Source organism: Vipera ursinii (genome assembly GCF_947247035.1).
Source record: "Vipera ursinii genome assembly, chromosome: 6".
Classification (NCBI taxonomy): domain Eukaryota; kingdom Metazoa; phylum Chordata; class Lepidosauria; order Squamata; family Viperidae; genus Vipera; species Vipera ursinii.
The window spans coordinates 53,569,845-53,592,892 of NC_139515.1; the positions used below are offsets into that span (position 1 = coordinate 53,569,845).

The 23,048-nt window shown below is 36.3% G+C and overlaps 1 protein-coding gene across 1 annotated transcript in view; it reads right to left on the bottom strand.

The window, feature by feature from the left end:
• Nucleotides 1-23,048, bottom strand: part of EEA1 (early endosome antigen 1) — a 53,903-nt gene that overhangs the window by 6,812 nt on the left and 24,043 nt on the right. Inside the window, exons 15-28 of the mRNA XM_083365483.1 lie at nucleotides 21,378-21,578; nucleotides 19,918-20,031; nucleotides 18,667-18,822; nucleotides 15,998-16,137; nucleotides 15,211-15,541; nucleotides 13,750-13,851; nucleotides 12,784-12,978; nucleotides 11,955-12,137; nucleotides 8,538-8,723; nucleotides 7,288-7,419; nucleotides 6,129-6,314; nucleotides 5,125-5,363; nucleotides 3,947-4,067; nucleotides 3,554-3,652 (exon numbers count right to left, since the gene is read on the bottom strand). Of these exons, the coding sequence (XP_083221609.1) occupies nucleotides 3,554-3,652; nucleotides 3,947-4,067; nucleotides 5,125-5,363; nucleotides 6,129-6,314; nucleotides 7,288-7,419; nucleotides 8,538-8,723; nucleotides 11,955-12,137; nucleotides 12,784-12,978; nucleotides 13,750-13,851; nucleotides 15,211-15,541; nucleotides 15,998-16,137; nucleotides 18,667-18,822; nucleotides 19,918-20,031; nucleotides 21,378-21,578 (2,385 nt within the window). The remainder of the gene's footprint in view (nucleotides 1-3,553; nucleotides 3,653-3,946; nucleotides 4,068-5,124; nucleotides 5,364-6,128; nucleotides 6,315-7,287; nucleotides 7,420-8,537; nucleotides 8,724-11,954; nucleotides 12,138-12,783; nucleotides 12,979-13,749; nucleotides 13,852-15,210; nucleotides 15,542-15,997; nucleotides 16,138-18,666; nucleotides 18,823-19,917; nucleotides 20,032-21,377; nucleotides 21,579-23,048) is intronic.

The following is a 23,048-nucleotide window of genomic DNA, read 5'->3' on the forward strand; positions in this document are numbered from 1 at the left end:
TGACTGTGGCTCAGACCATGAGCTTCTCCTTGCAAAGTTTAGGCTTAAACTGAAGAAAGTAGGGAAAAGCACTAGGCCACTCAGGTATGAATTGAATCATATCCCTGTTGAATATACAGTAGAGGTGACAAATAGATTTAAGGAATTAGATCTGATAGACAGAGTGCCTGAAGAACTATGGACAGAGGTTCGCGACATTGTACAACAGGTAGCAACCAAAACCATCCCAAAGAAAAAGAAATGCAAGAAAGCAAAATGGCTGTCTGAGGAAGCTTTGCAAATAGCTGAGGAAAGGAGGGAAGCGAAAGGCAAGGGAGAAAAACATAGATATGCCCAATTGAATGCAGAATTCCAGAGAATAGCTAGAAGAGATAAGAATGCCTTCTTAAATGAACAGTGCAAAGAAATAGAAGAAAACAATAGAATAGGGAGGACCAGAGATCTTTTCAAGAAAATTGGAGAGATGAAGGGAACGTTTAATGCAAAAATGGGCATGATAAGGGACCAAAATGGCAGGGACCTAACAGAGGCAGAAGAGATTAAGAAGAGGTGGCAAAATTACACAGAAGAACTATACAAGAATGAGCTTAACGTCCCAGATAATCACAATGAGGTGGTCACTGACCTCGAGCCAGACATCCTAGAATGTGAAGTGAAGTGGGCCTTAGAAAAGCTGAGCAACAACAAAGCTAGTGGAGGTGACAGTATTCCAGCTGAACTATTCAAAATCTTAAAAGACAATGCAGTAAAAGTGCTACACTCAATTTGCCAGCAAATTTGGAAAACTCAACAGTGGCCACAGGATTGGAAAAGATCAGTTTACATTCCAATTCCAAAGAAAGGCAGTGCCAAAGAATGTTCAAACTATCGCACCATTGCACTCATTTCTCATGCTAGTAAAGTCATGCTTAAAATCCTACAAGCTAGACTTCAGCAGTATGTGGATCGAGAACTACCAGAAGTACAGGCAGGATTTCGAAGAGGCAGAGGAACTAGAGATCAAATTGCCAACATACGCTGGATCATGGAGAAAGCTAGGGAATTCCAGAAAAACATCTACTTCTGCTTCATTGACTATGCTAAAGCCTTTGATTGTGTGGATCATAACAAACTGTGGCAAGTTCTTAAAGAGATGGGAGTACCAGACCATCTTATTTGTCTCTTGAGAAACCTATATGCGGGTCAAGAAGCAACAGTGAGAACTGGACATGGAACCACTGATTGGTTCAAAATTGGGAAAGGAGTCCGGCAAGGCTGTATACTGTCGCCCTGCCTATTTAACTTATATGCAGAGCACATCATGAGAAAGGCAGGGCTAGATGAATCAAAAGTTGGAATTAAGATTGCCGGAAGAAATATCAACAACCTAAGATACGCAGATGATACCACTCTAATGGCAGAAAGTGAAGAAGAACTAAAGAGCCTCTTGTTGCGGGTGAAGAAGGAGAGTGCAAAACTTGGGTTGAAACTTAACATTAAGAAAACCAAGATCATGGCATCTGGCCCTCTCAATTCCTGGCAAATAGATGGGGAAGAAATGGAGGTAGTGACAGATTTTATTTTCCTGGGCTCCAAGATCACTGCAGATGGGAACTGTAGCCAAGAAATTAAAAGACGCTTGCTCCTGGGGAGGAAAGCCATGGCAAATCTAGACAGCACACTAAAAAGCAGAGACATCACCCTGTCAACAAAAGTGCGTATAGTCAAGGCTATGGTCTTCCCAGTTGCAATGTATGGCAGTGAAAGTTGGACCATAAGAAAGGCTGAGCGCCAAAGAATTGAGGCCTTTGAACTATGGTGCTGGAGAAGACTCCTGCGAGTCCCTTGGACTGCAAAGCGATCAAACCGGTCAGTCCTAGAGGAGATCAATCCCGACTGCTCTTTAGAAGGCCAGATCCTGAAGCTAAAACTCAAATACTTTGGCCACCTAATGAGAAGGAAAGACTCACTGGAGAAAAGCCTAATGCTGGGAAAGATCGAGGGCAATAGAAGAAGGGGACGACAGAGAATGAGGTGGCTGGATGGAGTCACTGAAGCAGTAGGCGTGAGCTTAAATGGACTCCAGAAGATGGTAGAGGACAGGAAGGCCTGGAGGAACATTGTCCATAGGGTCGCGATGGGTCGGACACGACTTCGCAGCTAACAACAACAACTCCAATACTTAATTGTTTAGACTTGGCTCATGCATCAATACTAAAATATAAGCTAATATTTGGTTATTGAACAAGTCTGAGTTTATTTAGTATGATTATTTATTAAACTTATATGCCACTCATCTCACTCTCAAAGAGTCTCTGTTCCTAAACTAAGACACGAACCACGCTTTGTTAAGCTTCAATGACTATATTCAAAAAACACATCAAGCCAGGACTTAACATCAAACATAAAACCATACATGGATATTTCTGATGCAATAATTAGCTATGGATTAGGATAAATAATAAACTGAATATAGTTTGCAAGGAAAGTAAAAGTGAGCCTACTGCGCAAGTACACTATTTTTAGAAGTACACGTCTCCTCATTCAGGGACCATATTCCACTCTAATGACTTGGTTATTAAACAAAATGGTCGCTTAGGGAACACATGAGAGAGCAAAAGAGCTGCTGTGAAGATCACTGATTGCTGCTGTCTCATTCAGATTCTTCCTCTGCCTTTTTTTTTTGCCCCCTTGTATGGTGAAGAAATTGCTTAAACAAGCTATCTCTTCCTGACCTGCTTTTGTTCAGCAGTGCAACAATTCCCTAAAAAGTAACAATAAATGATAGTTCTATAATCTTAATTAGTTGATTGGAACCCTCCCATTACTGCCTGAAATTGACCAGACCTTAATCAGTTTTACTCCAAAAGGCAAAATTTGATCACATTCCTCAGAAAATGATTACCATTTATTACCATTGTATTTGAGAATGGTCACTAACCTAATTAGTTACAAAAAGAGAAGTGGCTGTATTGCATGGGATGAATTTAAAACATAACAGACAGTATATTCCGGGTTTTCTACTAACAATATATTTCTTAGTTAGAACGACACTGGGCTGCATAAAATATCTATATACATACATATTGATGTGTATTTCAGTGAACAGATATAATTCAAAATTAACCAAGCAACAACCCTATTTTTAAAGTTTAACCCAACAGTAATAAAAATATTATCTTTCCTATGTAACATTGTAAGTAGAAAAGTTTCTGAAAAAATTCTTATGCTAATTTTGTTAGAATATATATGAAATATGTTTAAAATGTTTGGTCACAATCATCTATTTCCAGTTCGACTACATGCAGTGGATATTAACAAGAGAGAAATATGTCACTATCCAGGCTAAGCAGGTGTTGTCATCAAGTTTAACTGAAAGCAAGTGAAAATTGGCATTGTTAACAAACTTCTCACTGTGTCCAAAAGAATATATATATAGTATTTTGAATAAATTTACCCCATACTATCAGAGAAATAGGATATATGAGATTATTTCTTAAATTAATCTTATTAACACGTGATTTCACTTTATGAAAATAAGCCTCATGATATATACCCATACATACATACATACCCTTCTTATTGTTACAGAAAAACCTTTTCCACAAGCCATGCAATTCTGAACTTCATTGTCTTCAGCCCATTTCCTATTTAATGCTTGTGTATGTTTGATCTATACAAAATTTAAGAAATAGATTAAATCAATACTTCAAATTGTATGAAAATTATGTAATCAAAATTCAGTAAGGCTATTGAAACTATAAAATCATTCCCTCTCTCTCCCTGCCACTCCAAATACTCAAAGTATTCTAAATCCAAGGCCACTCACTGTTAGACCAGTAGAAGCCAACCCAACCAGATGGCATATCTTGTTCACATTTGTTACTTACTTACTTATCTATGTAATATGAACAATAATACTAATATTAAATTACCAATTACTGTCGTTCAGCATAAAATAAAATACCTGTAGTGACTGGTTCTCTCTTCCTAGCTCCTGCATGGCTGCAGTTGTATCATCCAGTTTTCTTCGTGCATCCATGAGTTTGCTTTGAAGCTTTTCAATTTCTCCTTCACTTTTAAGGCACCTGTAAAGAAGATAGCAAATAAGTGAATAATCTTTTAAACACCAAAGGACAGGGAAACATATTCATATACTGTAACTGGGACTAATAATTATCATGAATAAATAAATAGCATAAAGCTGTTCTTAGATCACTGTCCCTTTTGTTAATTATTATTATACAAAAATGGCTGACTGAGCAAGGAATGAAGAAATTTCCACAGAGATGAAATATTTTAACATAGTCTCAGGTACCTATCATCTATTCTCTTTATAATGAAACAAATGCAGAAGTGGAATTTAGTAAACAAACAAATCACTTAGTATCCTTTCTATAAGTAAGAAATAGCAATAGCACTTATATACCACTACATAGTGCTTTACAACACTTTCTGAGTGGTTTACAAATGTCAAATTGCCCCCAACAATCTGGGTCCTCATTTTACTGACCTCAGAAGAATGGAAGCTGAGTCAATGTTGAGCCAGTCAGGATCAAACTCCTGGCAGTGGACAGAATCAGCCTGCAATACTGCATTTTAACCACTGTGCCACCACAACTTTAGTCTAAATATTTCGCATGTTGAAGTAATACTATAGTATATTAGTAGCTTGTTAATTTAAACCATCATTTTCTGTACTATCAATCTTGATATTCATAATATCCTTTTATTACCACTATGCTATGGAAAACTGTTTCAACTTGGCTCCAACCAAAAGCCAAAAACAATGCATATTTTGATTAACAAGAGAGACCATTAAGATTTTCAAAGAGCATGTTGATATTTTGCTATTCAAAGTCGAGTAGAATGTTGTAACAAATCACATTACACTGACAGTAAAAGTCATAACATGCAATATAGAAAGTTTCACATAATCGTCAAACTCACCCTAAGATTATGAATTTTAGCTGTTATTTAGCCGTTACTATTTTGCTTAGCTTAATCGGAATCCATAGTATTTTTTTAAAAAGTGGGGGGAAATGATTTAGCCCAAATTACACAAAGTTCAACTTATAACCAAGAATGGAAAAATGTCTTTCCTAATTTAAAATAAACAAGTTGAAAACTTATTTAGCAATTTACCTTTCCAGCAATACTCTTCTCTCATCCTGATTGTTTTGGACAGTGGCTTCCAGAACTGCAATTTCTCCACGCAGATCATCTATTTGTTTTTCTAGTTCACTAACCCTTCTTTGGCTGCTTTGCCACTCTTTCTTCACTGTCCCTAGATTTTCATTCAGTGCTGTGATCTGCATATTGAGCTTACACTCAGCCTCTTCATGACTTTTACACTGCTCATCTTTTTTCTTGATCAAAGCTTGCTAAAATAAGAGAAACAATATAATAATCCTCTTTTCAACATCTCAAATATCTGTTCAGGTATCACTCTAGGAAGTAACATTTTTGAAGAAAAGCCTCAAATTTTTTTCTGTGGAGAAAAATGAATTAATAGGGGAAATACTGGCTTGGAACCTCAGTTGGCAAACAGAAAGGATTTCATCCAACAAAGATATTCTCTAGCTGAAGATAAAAAGCTTGACTTTACAGCTTTTCCTCTATACCCCTAACAATGTTTCAGAGTTTCCCAACTGAAGAGCAAGGCTTCTTTAAAAAAAACACAGGACACTGTGGAAAGAATAAGTAATCAAGGAAATTGCAGGAGAATATTAGTTATTTCTTGGAATTCATTATTGCTCAAATTCATGCACAATTAACCAGTATCACAATGCAATGAACACTGTAGCAGAAATATTGTATTAAACCAAATGCTTCCTAGAAAAACCTACCAGAATTTATTTTTGAATCCACAACATGTCAAGGTTTTCAAAATCTCCTTATCTATAAAATAAAGTACCAATTGTACATTGCTTGATTAAAATGAATGTGAATAAAACATAATAGTATATTCTGTAAGCAATTTTGCTTTTTACTCACAGGCTGTAATATAAAAAGTAAGAAGAAAAAGGAATACTGGAATCTCTGCATTTATCATCAAAATTAAGCATTTTGACTGTGCAAATCATTTCATGAATCACTTTACTCATTATGGAGATACACCTCTGGATTCGTTTCTAAAAAATACTGACCAGTTTTGCTTCTATCTCAGCACATTTCTTCTTCAATTCCCCTTCTTTCTTCTTCCACTGATCGTTCATGATTTCCTGGTTTTTCTTCTCTTGTTCCATAGCTGTACTAAAATTATCAACCTTTTCCTGTAATTCTAGTTTCTGTTTAATCAACAGCTGTTTGGCCTCTTTTTGATTTGTTATCTCCTATTATAAAAACCAAAAACAATTCAATTAAACTAATATATGAATGAGTTATATTATGTAAATGAACAATACTTGAAAATATAAGGCCTTTCCCTTTGCAGAATTTCATCTTTGCACTTATTGCAACTATTCCTAGATTGTGAGGCCTTGCTTGAAGTTATTATCTCTCAGTTGGATATTGCAATGCACTCTATACTACCCTTGAAGATTAATTAGAAAATAAATTAAAAAATAAAGTTATGTTGAGTGGTCAGCATTAGATTATGAGACACACTGGTTTCTTACAGTCTTCCAAGGGGCACATTATCACACACACACAGACACAAAAAAACCTTAAATGTCACCAAACTGAGTTACTGGCAGAAATGCCTTTTTCAAGGGTGGGCATGCCGTTGTATTTTCTCCCTGAAATAATGTCACCTTTCGAGATCAAGGCAATGTGCCTTTTCTGAAATGACTTCTTCCCTCTGTCCCACGGCATACAGTTGGCCCCAATCTTGCACATCCCTTGAGAGAGGGAGTGAAAACCTATGAGCATACTTAGGTTTTGTAGTCAATATGATTGGAGGTCCAGTTTAGAAGAGTGTAATGAACATCATTCCCAACTGCCAATTAATTGTTAATATTTACTTTCAGTTGGTAATGCTTATTTTGTTTTTATCTTTTTACTTGTTTATTATGCTACTCATAGTCAAATGGTTTTGAGTAGAGCAGCCTATAAATGCTTTACATAAACAAACAAATGAACAAGCAACTAAGAAATTTGAAAGCTTAGATAGGAAAGAATTCATCAGAGCTGAAAAAATACTTACCAAAACTGGAGGTTAAAAAAAACTCGTCTCAAAACCAAGGCTGCACCTTAGTGCAGGTCAGCTGCCTTACAGCACAATTCTGGAACAATGTTAATGCACATTTTCCAAAGCCTTATACAATATAATCCTGATAAACCTGGAATGTATATGGCTTTACGTACCTTCTCAAACTCTTGTTTGCAGAATCTAATTTCATCCCTCAGTTTCACATTTTCTTCTTCCTGTTTGCAATTGATGTTATAGAGCTCCGAGGTTTTCGACTTTTCATTAAACAAATCTTTTTCTTTTAAATCCTTCGGAAAAAGTCAACAAGTATATACTTCCTTAATAAAGGTAAAGGTAAAGGTTCCCCCGCACATGCGTGCTAGTCGTTTCCAACTCTAGGGGCCGGTGCTCATCTCCGTTTCAAAGCCGAAGAGCCAGCACTTGTCCGAGGACGTCTCCGTGGTCATGTGGCCGGCATGACTAGACGCTGTTACCTTCCCACCGGAGTGGTCCCTATTTTTCTACTTGCATTTTTACGTGCTTTCAAACTGCTAGGTTGGCAGAAGCTGGGATGAGTAACAGGCGCTCACTCTGTTACGCGGCACTCTGGATTCGACCCACCAAACTGCCGACCTTCTGATCGACAAGCTCAGCATCCTAACCCACTGGGCCACCATGTCCTTAATAAATATGCATATTTACTCAAAAAGGAGCTACTACTTTCAATGAACAGCATTCATTCAAATAAAATCAATGAATTTATATTTTCCACTAATCCCAATGTTATCTCTTAATTTACTCTTTTAATGAAGATTCTATACTTCCTCTTCCAAGAGGTAAATTTATTTCATGTACTATGGATAAACCTAGCTATTTATGTTGTATAATTTATTGAATTTCAAAGATACTATGTTACTATTTGTTGCTTTGAGACTAGAGAACTAAATCTCTTGATTCAAAGAAAAATAGAATTATGCAATTAATTGGGGCCTGGGGGCTAAAGAAACACTTGCTGAATTGATGCTAAGTATATTTACCCATGCAGTATGGCTGTATTACTTTTATACTTCTCATTTGTTCCGTTACCTTCCCTTATTGGTATCATCTTTATGATTATTACTTTGATATTATGATTATTATTTTGTTATTTTGCACATACATTGAGAGCTTATGCACCTGAGACAAATTCCTTGTGTGTCACACTTGGCCAATAAAGTATTCTATTCTTAATAGCCAAGAAAATCATCTTTCAAGATACTATTAATACTTGAGTACTCTACATTACATTAATATATTACAATTAGTATTGTAACATGACCTCTCCTTCAAACTTCAACAACCAAAGGAAAGGTAATTTTTCTACTTATACTGTAGATATATACTATTCTATTCACACTATATAATATATAGTTCAAAAATACATTACCTTATCTTTCTGTATTTCCTGTAACAACTTCTCTTGTTCTTTCAGTTGCTGTTCTTTTTTGGACCCATCCTGTTCCAGTGTAGATCTTATAGCCTTAAGTTCTTTGATCAACTGATTATGATTACTAATTTGATTTCTATTAGAAATCAATTCTTCTTGAGCCAAAGCTAGCTTCTCTTCTGTGCTCTAAATAGAAAGCAAAGAATCAGTAACACTCCAGAGCTACTTCATGAGTTACAACTGACAATGTTTTTTTAGATGAAAGATGAATGAATCATCTGTATGAATTATAGTGAAGGTTTGCTAGCAAAATATCAGAAGAATATGTCACTTCATCTCACAAAAAAGATCCACAAAAATACAACTACAAGCAATGGATGAAAAAAAAATGCTGCATTAATGGGTTTTTTTTTCATTTAATCACTTGAGACTTTTGAAAACCCTCCCTGCAGTCACAGGTTCCTAGATCACCTGTCACCAGTAAAATACAATGAAATTCTTGAAAATGAAGCTAGTCTGATGTAGTGATTAAGGTGTCAGCCCAGAAACCAAGAAACTGTAAGTTCTAGTCTCAACTTAGATATGAAAAACCATCAGGGTGACTTTGGGCCACAAACTTCTCAGTCCAATTCTTTATCATTCTGATTGGTGAAACTGAGCTATAGGTTACAGAATGAATTATTTATTCTTTTATTAATCTGCCACGCACATCAAACAGAAAGTATATTTTCCCAACATACTTCCAATCATGGCCTATGGGCCACATGAAGCTTTGGAAAGCTAGTGATCTGGCCTCACAAAATCATAAACTTTTAATATTATTATGTGATTTATATACATTAATTATATTATATATTTTATATGCAGCCCAAGACAATTCCTCTTCACTCGATGAAGCCCAGGTAAGCCAAAGGATTGGATACCCATATTTTAGACAGTAAAGGAGTGATAGGTAAACTGATGCAGGATGAGAGTTTATAATTGAGATAAGAAAAAATATGTCAATAGGATCAGAAGACATTATACTCTTTGCTCCAACAATTTAATTTCTACCAGGTCCTTATTTAAGTAACAAACAACAGTTTAACAAAAGAATAAATAATCAAGGAAATTGCAGGAGAAACTTATTCTTGGAATTCATTATTGCTCCAATTTATGCACAATTAACCAGTATCACAATGCAAGGAACACTGTAGCAGAAATATTGTTTTAAACCAAGTGCTTCCTAGAAAAACCTACCAGAATTTATTTTTGAATCCACAACACATCAAGGTTTTCATATACTTAAAGTCTCCTTATCTATAAAATAAAGTACTGATTGTACAGAAGTGTCTCCGGCCACCTTTCCAGGCAGCAGCAACCAAAAAAAGGGCTCCGACATCTGGATTGGACCTCCAGAGGTCTGCAGAAGCCTCCCCCAGCCTCCTTCCCAGGTGGCAACAACCCAGAAAAGTCCCCCAATGCCCAGATCGGGCCTCCGGAGGCATGCAGAAGCCTCCCCCGGCTTCAGTTCCCTTCTCTGTTGCAGAGAACAGAGGCCAAAAACTACCATGAGATCACACGAGATCAGTAACGTGAGATTTCGTGTGATCTTCCTTTACTTTAGGCCTCCATTCTCTGCAAATGCACCAAAGGCCTGGAGCAGCCAAGAAAGCGAAGGATCCAAGGCCTAGTGCCTAGGGAGACCAGGGGGAAGGAGGGAATAGCCAGGGTGAATGTTGCAGTGCCACTGCGGTCATTCATAAGGCTGAATGACTGCCGTGATGCAGCAACATTTGTAATTAAGGGACTTTTTCGTAAACCATAGGGTCGCTTATCATGCAACTTTGAATATTCGCTAAGGGAATGCTTGTAACTCAGGGATTACCTACAGATCTTACTTTTTTTCCTGACAGCTGCCTCACCTCCTGGCGTTAGCACTGACAGCCCCATCTAGCAGGAATGTGTGGCTGTTGGCCCACTTCTGTGCCCGCTCGCAGCAGGTAGTGTAGCACGCTGCACCATGCTGCTGTGAGGCAAGGCAGGTGGGGGAGGTGCTGGAGCTGCCCCAAGCACCCCATAGGCACTCAAACACTTTTCTCCCAGAGGGAAACAGGAAGCTTCGTCCGCTTGCAAATGGAGTGGTTGGAAACCGAGGCATTCATTCCATTTCCAACCATCACATTTGCAAGCAGACAAAGCTTCCAGTCTCCATTTCTCTATCCGGGTGAAAAGTGTTTGGCTGCTTGCAAATGGGGCATTTGGAAGTGGATGCATTCATTCCATTTCCAACCACATTCGCTCCGTTTCCAACTGTCCCCTTTGCAAGCAGACAAAGGTTCCATCTCCCTCTGGATGAAAAGCGCGTGATGCGTCCGGATCACTTGCCTCTCCCCCACTGCCTCTGCCTCCATGCTGGAGTTACCTGTTGTGCTGCTCCAAGGGGCCGGCTGCGGCCTCTGCACACTCGCCACTTGTGCTGACCATGCCTTCCCCCCTGGGCTTATTTTTGGGATATGACTTATATTAGACCCACCCCCCAAAAATCAGGCTAGGACTTATTTCAGGGTGGGAAACACAGTACTAATCCAGATACTTTATACATACTATATGGAAGAAAGAAGCCAAAAATGAATGGCACCCTACTGCTACTTGCTGGACTTTTTAATTATTTCCTTTAATAATTAAATGTATATTGTCTTATACTCCAAATTCCAAGCTTTCTTCAATAATATTAACTGTTTTACAACTTTACTAGAAAAGTAATGGAAAAGCATATATCAAAATTATTACTTGCAGCTATTTTCTAGTAGATGGTGCCATTCACCAATACTGTTGATCTTACTATTCTAAGTTTGATTACTGCTTCAATTCAACAGGTACTTCACCACAATATAATTTTGGCTGTGGGTAGGTATACATGTTTGTGTTTGAAACAAAACCACCTAAGTGTGTTCATGTGTTGGATCAATTAATGCCTCATAAACTATCACTAGCCTTCATTTTCAAAAATATTTTTAAAGACTTCATATAGTCATATAGTATCATTCCAAGATACATTTCATCCTGCTTATTTTAAAGTTATATTCTCCCATGTACTACGTTTTCTAGGTAAGCATGGCTATAAGTGGTTGTGGAGAGTTGACCATGGAAAGTTGGTCATTGCAAGTTGGCTGAGGTGAGTTGTCCCATTCTGAAGCTAACATATTTTAATAAGGACTGAATATTTTGATTACAGAAAAAAAAATAGAAAACGTGGGAGAAGGAAAAATAAAATGGCCTACATACAGTTGAGTAGGAAAAAAATGAAGTACAAGGATTCTTTTTTGAAATATGTTGTTAGCTTCAACTGTTCAAATCCTAACCAAAAGAATCTTTTAACTCACACAAAGCATATACTGAGAGAAACGTGTGCAGTCTCAAAACAAAGTCATATACCTTAAGATCTTGCCGTATAGCCAAGATTTCAGATTCTTTACCATAAATATCTAGTTGAAGTTTTTCCATGTTTTCTTGAGCTTTTTTATGGGATTTCTGCAGTTCTATTATTTTTTCCTTCTGTGTACCAAGGACTTGTTCTGATAATGTTATTTGCTGCTGCAATTTATTTTCCAGTTCTGCCTAATACATACATGGACAAGATATATTATTTCTCTTATGCACAGCAAGGTAATTGAGAAAACAGATAACAAGGTCATATATAAATACCATTGCATTCAAAAGTTTGGGAAGCCCTGCCCAAATTCTATAATCTAATGAATCTATGGGTGAACAAAAGCAGACACAAACTTTACATGCTAGAAAGCTAAATATTGCTTTTATATGCAAATTAGAATGAACACTTTACTAGTTGTATTCAATTATTGAAGAAAAAAAATCAAAATTTATTTTATCATTCCAGCGATAATAAATAATAAGTAATAATAAAAAATTGGCCTAAAGAATGCTTACATTTCCATAATTTACTAGTATTTCATTTAAACTCATATTTGCCACTGAGCACCAAATTATTTTCCGACTATAGCAACACAGTAAAAATGTTCATAGACCTCCCTTAGGAGAATTATTCCATATGCCTATAATGATACATGAAGAAAGCAATGCCTCCACAGATCATGCTGTTGATATGATGCCACAGCATCAACCAAAAATTGTTATTATTATGAAGCAACAAAATATCTTACATCAGACATAACAACATAATGTTATATAACAGCATATATAACAGCATATAACCTAACGTTACTGAAAGATTATATGAATTTACCTTTTCTAATAGGGCAGTTTTTAATTCAGCTTGTTGTATCTCATTTTGTTTTTTCTTCTGGTCAAAAGATTCCTTCAGTTCTTTTACCTTCAATTGGAGCTGCTGTTCATTTTTTTCTTTGTCTTTGAGAAAACCCTGAAGCTGCAGGACTTGTACACGTGCCAAATCAAGCTCTGCTGCTAGCTGTTTGGATATCTAAATATCGAAATGTAGTATTACTTCAATACCATTGCTATTATGGCAATATTATATTTATTTTATATATAATATTATATATAATAAAATATAATAAAAAAATAATAAAAAAATATTATCCTTTGATAGAAAATCTCTTTTTTTTTCTCACGTTACTACTTTGTTTTTCTTAATACTAAGTACATATTTTTCAGTGAAACTCCACATATTTCATATACGCATACTAAATAATTTAATTGTACAGCAATAATTCATAATTTGAGAAAAATCTGTATAGAGTTAAGAGGAAATTAATTCTTCCTTTCCACAAAGTTCTAAGTCTAGCAACCACTACAGGTAGTCCTTCACCTACAACAGCTCATTTAGTGACCGTTCGAAATGACTTATGAAAAAGTGACTTGTGACCATTTTTCACACTTACAGCCCTTGCAGCATCCCCACGGTCACGTGATCAAAATTCAGATGCAGGACAACTGGTTCAAATTTAGGACAGTTACAGTGTCCCAAAGTCGTGTGATCACCTTTTGCAACCTTCTGACATGCAAAGTTAATGGGGAAGCCAGATTCACTTAATAACTGTCTTACTAACTTAACAACTATTATGATTCACTTAACAACTGTGGCTACAAAGGTTGTAAAATGGGGCAAAACTCATTTAACAAATGTCTCACTTAGCAACAGAAATTTTGGGGTCAACTGTGGTCATAAGTCAAGGACTACCTGTATCTGAATGCCATAGGAGTCATGCTTATGGTAAACAATTAACATTACCCCATCTTGTTTTTCCAGTAAGTTTTTCAGTTCATTCTGTTCTTTAGCTATCGATTCCGACTGTAATTGAAGTTGATGTTTAGCTTCTTGACAAGATTTTTCCTGTATAAAAAGGAATATTTAATAAGAATTTTCTGTTAAATTACTAAAATACATTACAAATATTATTAATGAATCCTAACATACTTTCAATTACCATATTTTTCGGACCATAAGACGCACCTGACCATAAGACGCACCCAGTTTTTAGAGCAGGAAAACAAGAAAAAAAATATTCTGAACCAAATAGTACCAGTATACTAGGAAGGAAGGAGGGGAGAGAGAGAGAGAGAAGGAAGGAAGGAAGGAGGGAGGGAGGGAGGGAGGAAGAAAGAGTGATAGAGAGAAAGAAAGAAAGAAAGAAAGAAAGAAAGAAAGAAAGAAAGAAAGAAAGAAAGAAAGAGAAAGGAGAGAAAGAAGGAAGGAAGGAAGGAAGGAAGGAAGGAAGGAAGGAAGGAAGGAAGGAAGGAAGGAAGAAGGAAGGAAGAAGGAAGGAAGGAAGAAAGAAAGGAGGGAGGATGGAAGGAGCAAGGAAGAGAGAGAAAGAAAGAAGGAAGGAAGGGAGAAGGAAGGAAGAAAGAGGGAAGGAAGGAAGAGAAGGAAGGAAGAAAGAAAGGAGGGAGAGAGGGAGGAAGAAAGAGAGAAAAAAAGAAAGAAAGGTAGGTACCGGTAGTTTCTTTTCCCTGAATAGGTTTTCTAAGATGCCGAAGCAATTTCAAACAATTAGCAGTATTATCATGCAAATGGGAAATCACTTCCAATAAACTTCGCAGAGAAACCTGCAGGGACAACTCCTCACGGCTTTGCCTATGCGCGCGCAGGGAGGGGGAGGCAGTCAGAAGGCATGGCAGGTACGTCCGTATTTCCTCCCCTGCCAACCAATCGCAGGGGCGGAGAATTCCATGTCTTCATTCAATCATGTCTCTCCAATGGAGCTGATGGACTGCGTTGACTGAACGGGAGACAAGTGTTTTCGCTTACCTTTGGACCATAAGACGCACCTCGTTTTTCCACCCACTTTTGGGAGGGGAAAAGTGCATCTTATGGTCCGAAAAATACGGTACTTTGAAGAACTCACAGCACATTTGAAACCAAATAGATCTAATTCATACAAAATCTAATCAGTATGTTTTTAAAAGCAAAACCTATAAGACAGTGAAGCAAAAGTTATTATGTTTGAAGAACATGACGTTTTACCACGCTGTTAAGCAATAATAACATTTTCTTTTCAAAACAGGCTACATGCTTAGGCACCAAGATACATCTATAATAAGCAAAATGGTCAAGTAAGTATTTTTTCAATATTTTCCAGTCACTGCCATCACCACTAACATATTGCTTTGAATTTTCACAGGTAGCCTGCAAATTGCATATGTATATCCGTTACATAGAAAATACTTTTATTTAAAATTCAGGACTCACAATTTCTGCCACGGCTGCCTTTCCTCTCTCTTTCTCTTTCTCCAATGCATTCTTTGCTTCTTCCAAAGATTCGTTGCTGTTTGACAGTTTACTTTTGAGGATTTCAAATTCCTTTAACAGAGTATCTTTTTCGAGCTTCATTTTCTTCAGCTCATCCATTAATGTTTGCAACTTTCCATCTAATTCTCTATGATACTTCAATTTATCTTGATTTAATTTCTCAATTTCTAACTTCAGTTTTTCATTTTCTTCTTCTTGCTTTAATCTTTGTTGACTTACTTCTTCTAATGTATCATTTTTTTTCTGTAAATCTAATTTGGCTCTAGATATCCTATATAAACACAACATATAAAAATGAAATTATTTCAAGTGCAAAATTACACGATTAAGCATTAACTTTTATATAACACATTTCAATTATTCAACAAACTTCCTATACTTTGCTCTGTAAAATTAATGCCACTATTTCAGTATTATTACTGAACACTGAATATTATTACTGAAGTCACCCAGTCACCCTGTAGGGGAGATGAGCAGCCGAAAAATGTAGTAAAATTAAAAATTAATTATTACATACTAACAATGCAAAAAACATTTATTTATTTAAAATAGGGATATAGCCAAACGTGTATAATTCCACACAAATTTAAGCAAAAAGTTAATTTCAACTCCAGTAAGGCAACAGAGTACAAAAGAAAAAAAAGATGCTAGAAAATTAGAAACTCTGACAAGTTTTAAAATGTAGATAATACAGCTAAAAGTGGCACATTCAGATAATTTAACATACATTTCTCTCTCTTCCTCTAATTGTTTACTCAGTTCTGCAGCTTTGAGGTTCAACTCCGTGCACTGTTTTCTTTGCAGCTCTAGTTCTTGAAGAGCCTTTTCTTTCTGTCCCAAAACGTCAAAAAGATCAGTTTCAAGTTTCTGTAATGATAATTTTTAGAAAGCAAATAATTACAACAAAATGTTAATGATAACAGAAAGGAGATTACTTTAACCCACTTTAGCTTTAGTTACCTTCTCTCAACAAATATGAATATGGACTGTCAAAATATTTCATTCTGCATGGGTCAAACTGGCCTCTGTAGAGTCTAAAACAATAGGAATTCCAACCTTTCTTATCCTATCCTCCTCTAAATTTTCAGACAGGTATCCTTATATCCAGTCATCTCTTCTGGGTAAAAACTTAGTTATAGCCTATGTCAAAAGCAACACCAGTTGACAATCACTACAAAATATGACCAAATGCTCAGATTGCACAGTAAAGAAAACATATATACAAAGAAAAATTATATACAAAGAAAACCACTTTGTATATAATTATTAAGTAAAAAATCATCATCTCACCAATCAGTCCTTTGGTTCATGAAGAAACTACAACAGGTTCACTGAAACTAATGTCTCCAGTTAACTGTAATTATAGAAACATAGCTTTGACTCTAAATTTATTAATGTGATACAACATATTTTGCCAAGCATTAACCCTCAGCAACTTTGATCTTTGAATTTGAAACAAAATCCAAATGGAGAATGTCCTCAATGTTCAGGGTCAAGGCCAAGCACAATTGTTGTATGCTTATCTCCTGTAAACCTTCGAAGAACCTCAAAACTGAATGTGCTAACAGTAATCATTTTCCTTTTTCTGAGACTAATTTCATTTGCAGTGGGTATTTCTCCAGTGGCTATTTTCTTAGCCCCACACCTAATCTTTAGATCTTTTTATTTAAATTTTTGAAAATTACTAATATCTTTTAATTTTTTTTATTTTATTTCTACTCTAATTTTATAACTTAGCTCTACTGTTATTTTTATTTATTTATTGCTATTCTCTATTTTGGAGTTGTGCTTAGATTGGGTATGCGTGCATGCTTGTTTGCACCACACAAACATCATTTAAATGTACAAATTTCAAATGAAGCAATCTTTGTCTTTCTTGCATTTCACATGTTTTGTCAAACTGGTTGCTGATACTCTTTTGCAATTTCAAATCTCATTATTTAATTGTTGTTCTAATGTATTAACTTCAATGTCTGCAAAAACTTTTTTTCCTGATTACAAAGCTTCTCTTAGTATGAAGTTGATCAATGTCTGATTGAATATACAAATTTATTTTCTAGTTTTCCTCACCCAGTAACGGTAGTAACAGTGGTAGCAGTTATTACTATGGTTACAAACTACACACATTTTCCCTATCATTAGAACTAGGAATTTTTTAAAATTTAAAAATTTAAAGTTTAAACAATTTAAACTGCTTTGGTAAAGGGATCAGAAGGAAATATTCTCCCTTTTTGTTCCTGCTGTTTTGAGTTTGATTATCCAGGCAGACAAAAACAAATACAGTCTTTTGTTGATCAGTGGACTATTAGAAATATGACTTCTTGTTAACAGTCTGCCTGATGAACAAGTCAACCTCAGTGTAGAAGGAAGCAAAGAACAGGCACAAATATGCCATTTACCCCAGACTCTATGAGCTTCCAGCCCATAACACATGCCTTAGCCCTTAAATCTGGTCCTTTATGAACTGAATGTCTACAGAACTGAGAGTACACAAGTGCTGCACCTTCTTAGTTTCTTACTAGCTTGAACAGTATAATAATTCAATATTTCCTCAACACTACAATGTTCATTGATAACAATACTCTATTGTTATCAACAAGGATAAACCTCTTTCTAAAAGTAGCAAAATTCTGCTTCCTTATGCACAAGTTTCACCTACTAATGGTTGCCAACAGTCATTGATGGATTAACTTTGTTTTGTTTTTACTGAATGCATCTTTATTTCTCAATGACTAAAATATATTATTGTCTTTTTTCTAGTCTTCTTTTTGCCAATACTTGTCATCTTTCTTCTCCTATACAATCTTAGGTCTGCTATTTCTCTTAATTTCTATTTCTTGCAATTCTGTTATTTCTACGGTATGGTTGAAATAAAAAGGTAAAAATCTCTCAATGGTGCAATGTTCATATCTAGGCATTCAGTGAAAATGTAGGATCAGAATTTTTTATATGGAAAGAGTTAGGCAGAGAAACATAGATTTTTTATAACTCTAAAAAAATATGTTAGTCACAGTTCCAATGCAAAATGAAAAAAGGATACAAACAGGAACCAGCAGAGGGTAGAAAGAATTGTCTGTGACATCTATGATCTAAAGATTGCTGCTATGGACCAAAAACATAACTGGTGCTTTTGTGTTATAGCAAGGATAAGAAAAACACAAATCTTTAGCTTCTCTTTCACACTTTCCACAGTTAAACATGATTTGACGTTTCTTGACTTGACCTTAAGATTTTCCTATCTGCTTCTATGTAAAAACAGTTTCTGTTTGAGCCACTCATTTCATATTTAATAATGACTATGCTTTGCATCAGCTGTTGTACCTTTCTCATCGCCTCTCCATATGGACACCAGCCACAATTGGAAATATGAATTAAAAGAAAAAAATAAATACAAACCTTATGATGACCTTCCAGCTCTTCTGTTTTTTGCTCTAAATTAAGGTGCTTTTCTCTGTACTCTTTAAGACTGGATTCCAGCTGTATACAGTATTCTCCTTTGTCATGCAACTTGGAAGCAACTTGATCCAACTGAGTACTGACTTTTGTTAGTTCCTATTAGCAACAATTTTTAAAAAATCATTTTTAGACTAGTACAGTGACATTAGTTTAAGTATGAAAGTAACACTATATATATACATATACATATATATGTGTGTGTGTGTTAAATATTTGTCAAGTCATTTGAATATATATGTGTGTGTGTATATATATATATATGCAAATTGTCAAAAAACTTGACACTTAACATATATATACATATATATATATATATATGAAGATGCCTTTTGTAATTGACTGATGGGGATTTTTTCAATGCCGATGGTGTTCAAGTGCTGCTGAAGATGATTTGGGATGGTACCCAAGACGTCATTCACTATTGGTAGTATTTTGCCACCACTGTTCTACTTCTACATGCAGGTTTTTGGGAGTTTTTTGTGCTTTTCTTCACTTCTTTCTCTTCTATTCTGGTGTCTCCAAGTACTAACATGTTCACTATACAGACTTACATATTTTTTATCAACAGTTGTTAAATCTGAGGTGTTATGTGGCAGGTGCTTTGTCTACTTGAATTCTAATGTCCTTTAGCTTCATTTTCACTTCCTTTTGTCTATGTTGCAGTCCCACCGGTTCTTATTTGCTGTTTTTTAAACATTTTAAATTGTTTAACATTTTAATTATTGTATTATATTCTTTATAATTGATTACTTGGGTTATTTTATTATACACTGCCCAATCACATATATGAGATGGGCAGCTATCTAAAATAAATAAATAAATAAATAATCTGCATCAATGGAGTTAACCACAACATTTACAACAAGATTAGAATGTCAGTCTTCTAGTCCAGAATCTTAATCTCGATACCATGCTGATTCTCAAAAAGAACCATTTGGTTATGTTAAAAAAAAAAGATTTATACACCTTCTTTCAACAGTCAAGTGGCATTCCCCAAAAACATTTTCCCCAACATTTTACATTTTATTTAGAAATTATATATTTTAAATGTATCACTTGGGCTATTTGAGATAAATATAAAAATAACATCACAAAGTTACATATTTTAGATGACACATAAGATTCACATTGATTTAAATAAATCTTTCTTAACTGTGAAGCCATAATATAGGTTTTCACTATTTCTCTCACCTGCTGTTTGTCTTGCAATGCATTCTGAGCAGTGTCCAAATGATTCTGAAGGTCTGCTCTCTGAGCAGCTTTTGCTGCCTCTGCTGACAGAAGCAATTCAGTCTTTGCTTTAACCTGACATAGAATTAAAATATATTCTCTAATATTGATAGTTGTTACCTTGTAAAACATCAGATTTTCTTAGGGTAAACAATTACTAAGTGTACCACAACATTATCAATGGATAGAAGTTAGACCAGGGGTAGGCAACCTCGGCTCTTTTATGACTCGTGGACTTCAACTCCCAGAATTCCTGAGCCAGCCATGCTGAGGGGAAAGGGAGAGGTTTCCAAGCTGAGCCATGCTGGCTCAGGAATTCTGGGAGTTGAAGTCCACGAGTCATAAAAGAGCTGAGGTTGCCTACCCCTGAGTTAGACTGACAGACAATGCTGTGGTAAACTTACTGGATTGTAAATACAAACAATACAATTGAACTAAAATCAACCAGAAAAATTAAGTGTTCTACATTATTGAAAAATCACAATTCATTTCTATTCTAAAATGTGTCACCAATTATGAATAATTTAACAAAAGACTGCAAAATGCTTGACTTTACTGTTTAGTCATAGTACATTAAATTGCTTTAAAATTTTATCCAGATCTTTGATTCTAAGCTCACTTCAAACAGAGTTAAATTGATATTTACAAAGGCATATTTATAAGGTACCAAAGACTAAGATCAAAGAACCAGTCGCAGAGGAGCCGCTCTTCTCCGCTTGTCTCCCGCAATGGATGGCAGGAGAAGGATGGGCAAGAAAGGATGGGAAACGTATGATTTTGGTATCAGTTATCCCATTAATAAAATGGTCTGATCCCCCACTAAAGATCCACTTTCCTGCAGGGATGTTACATGCACAGGCATTTCCCCTCATCCCCAACACCTCGTGAGAACACCTGTCCAAACCTTAAGCTTTCATAAGTTAGTCTAATGGCCTTCCAGAAAACCACAGGAATACACCATCTCATTTCTTTCTAACCAAATATCTACGTATACCTTTTAAAACTATAATACAAACTAACTTCTTCAATATACTATCTTCTCAGTACCCACACTGAGATGAAAAAACTGCAGAGTCATAATGAAGAGGATATTCAAGACCAAGGCTTACCATTACCATAGCTTATTTCCCATCACAACTAGCTATCAGTTATAAATCTATGGAAGCAAAGGTTTCAATAATCCTCTCACAGCTGTGCCATAGAGGCAAAGGGAAAACCTGCAAGCCCAAGGTTCACTCAAGAGTGGTTTCATCACAATAAAATAGTGACATAATATCCAAATGCACCAGTATATACGATGCTTACAGATTTAAACTTTCTGGAACTTGGCTTAATAGATAGGTGTTACTGGGTTTGTTAAAATTAAATTAGTATTCCTATCCCTTATACTTTACATGAGTAAAAATATAAACTTAAATCACCTGCAAATCAAGTTGTATTACTTTTTCTTTACTTTCACTTAGCTGATTATGTAGCTCACTGACAGTTGTTTCCAAGGAAAGAACATGATCTTGAGAGGCTCTTAAATGGGATTTCTGTTCCTGCACTTGCTCATGCAAATTTTCTAGGGCCTGTTTATGGCTTTCTGATTGATTCTTCAATTTTTCTGCCAACTGGGTTACCTATATGCAAAATAAAGGAAAACAACAATGAAATATTGAAATTAAAATTGGCTGTGGACCAGTCCTGAAATTTTATGTCTCAAGATCTGGGTATCCTTGGCAGTTTCTTCTTCAAGTGGTTTCTGCATGGGTCCATAACAAAGGAATATTATCTGGCTTTCTATCGCTGGTCTCATGCCTGAACAGCATTCCTGAAAAGTTACAATGACCCCTCCATCACTGTGTTTTTGAAAAGCAACCTAGACCTAGCTCTTCTAAAAGATATTTTCAGATCACTTCCTGCTATAAATTGTAGAACGAAGTCAGACCCAACAACTCAACTCACTACGTAGGGCAATTCTGAATCCTTCCTTCAGAGATATCAATCAAAATTGGCCCTGTCTGTTAGAAGGAAAAATAATGGGAAAAGCAAGCTTTGGATTTTTAGCTTCCTTCCAAAAATTCTCATAGAAGAGTTTTATTCCTAACAAACTCTCCACTTCTAAGACTTTGTCTTTTTATCCTTCATTCTCCCACATCTAACCTTAATGTAGTTAATCCCTATGCAATACAGATAGTCCACAATTTACAACAGTTCATTTCCAACGGCACTGAAAAATGTGACATATCACCATTTTTCACACTTACGATTGCTGTAGCATCTCCTATAGTCATGTGATTTACATTCAGATGCTTAACAACTGGTTCATATTTATGACTGTTGCAGTGTCCTGGAATCATGTGACCCTCTTTTGCAGGGCTTTTCAACCAGTGGTACGGGTACCACCTGTGGTACATTGGCACCTGGCAGGTGGTACACGACCATCCTAGAAAAGTGGTAGCGGGGGAGGGGAATGAGCTGAACCGGTGGCAGCACCGCACAAGCCTGAGTGAGACATGGCTGGAGCTGCAGGGCTGTCAGGGCTCAGCGGAAGCGCCAGGATCAGCGCTTCTTTGGGGCTGTCAGGACTCAGCAGAAGCGCCAGGATCAGCGCCAGGATCCAGCTGGAGCTCGGTGCTCATCCTGGCACTTCTGAGCCCAGAAGAAGCGCCGATCAGGTGGAATGTTGCAGCATCTCCAGGGTCTTGTGATTTACATTCAGATGCTTGGCAACTGATTCATATTTATGATGGTCACAGTGTCCCAGGGTCATGTAAAGTGACCAAAAGCTGCTGCAACCACCCAGGAGATGGGGGGAATAAAAACCAAACACCCACACACACACCCCATCCCCGCTGCCAATCCTCAACAGAAATGCTCACAACAATGAAAACCTTGGACAGGAGGAAGAGTGCCGCCGGGCGGGCAGGCAGGTGTCTTGCTCGGCTGTGGCTTGGAGGGCACTTTTTCAAGTGCCACTGTAACTTTGAACAGTCACTAAGTGAACTGTTGTAAGTTGAGGACTACCAGTACTTCATCACTTTTTTCCTCTTTTTTTCGGTCATCAAGTTTTTGACACCTTGCTAGGCGGTACTCGGATGTTGCCATAT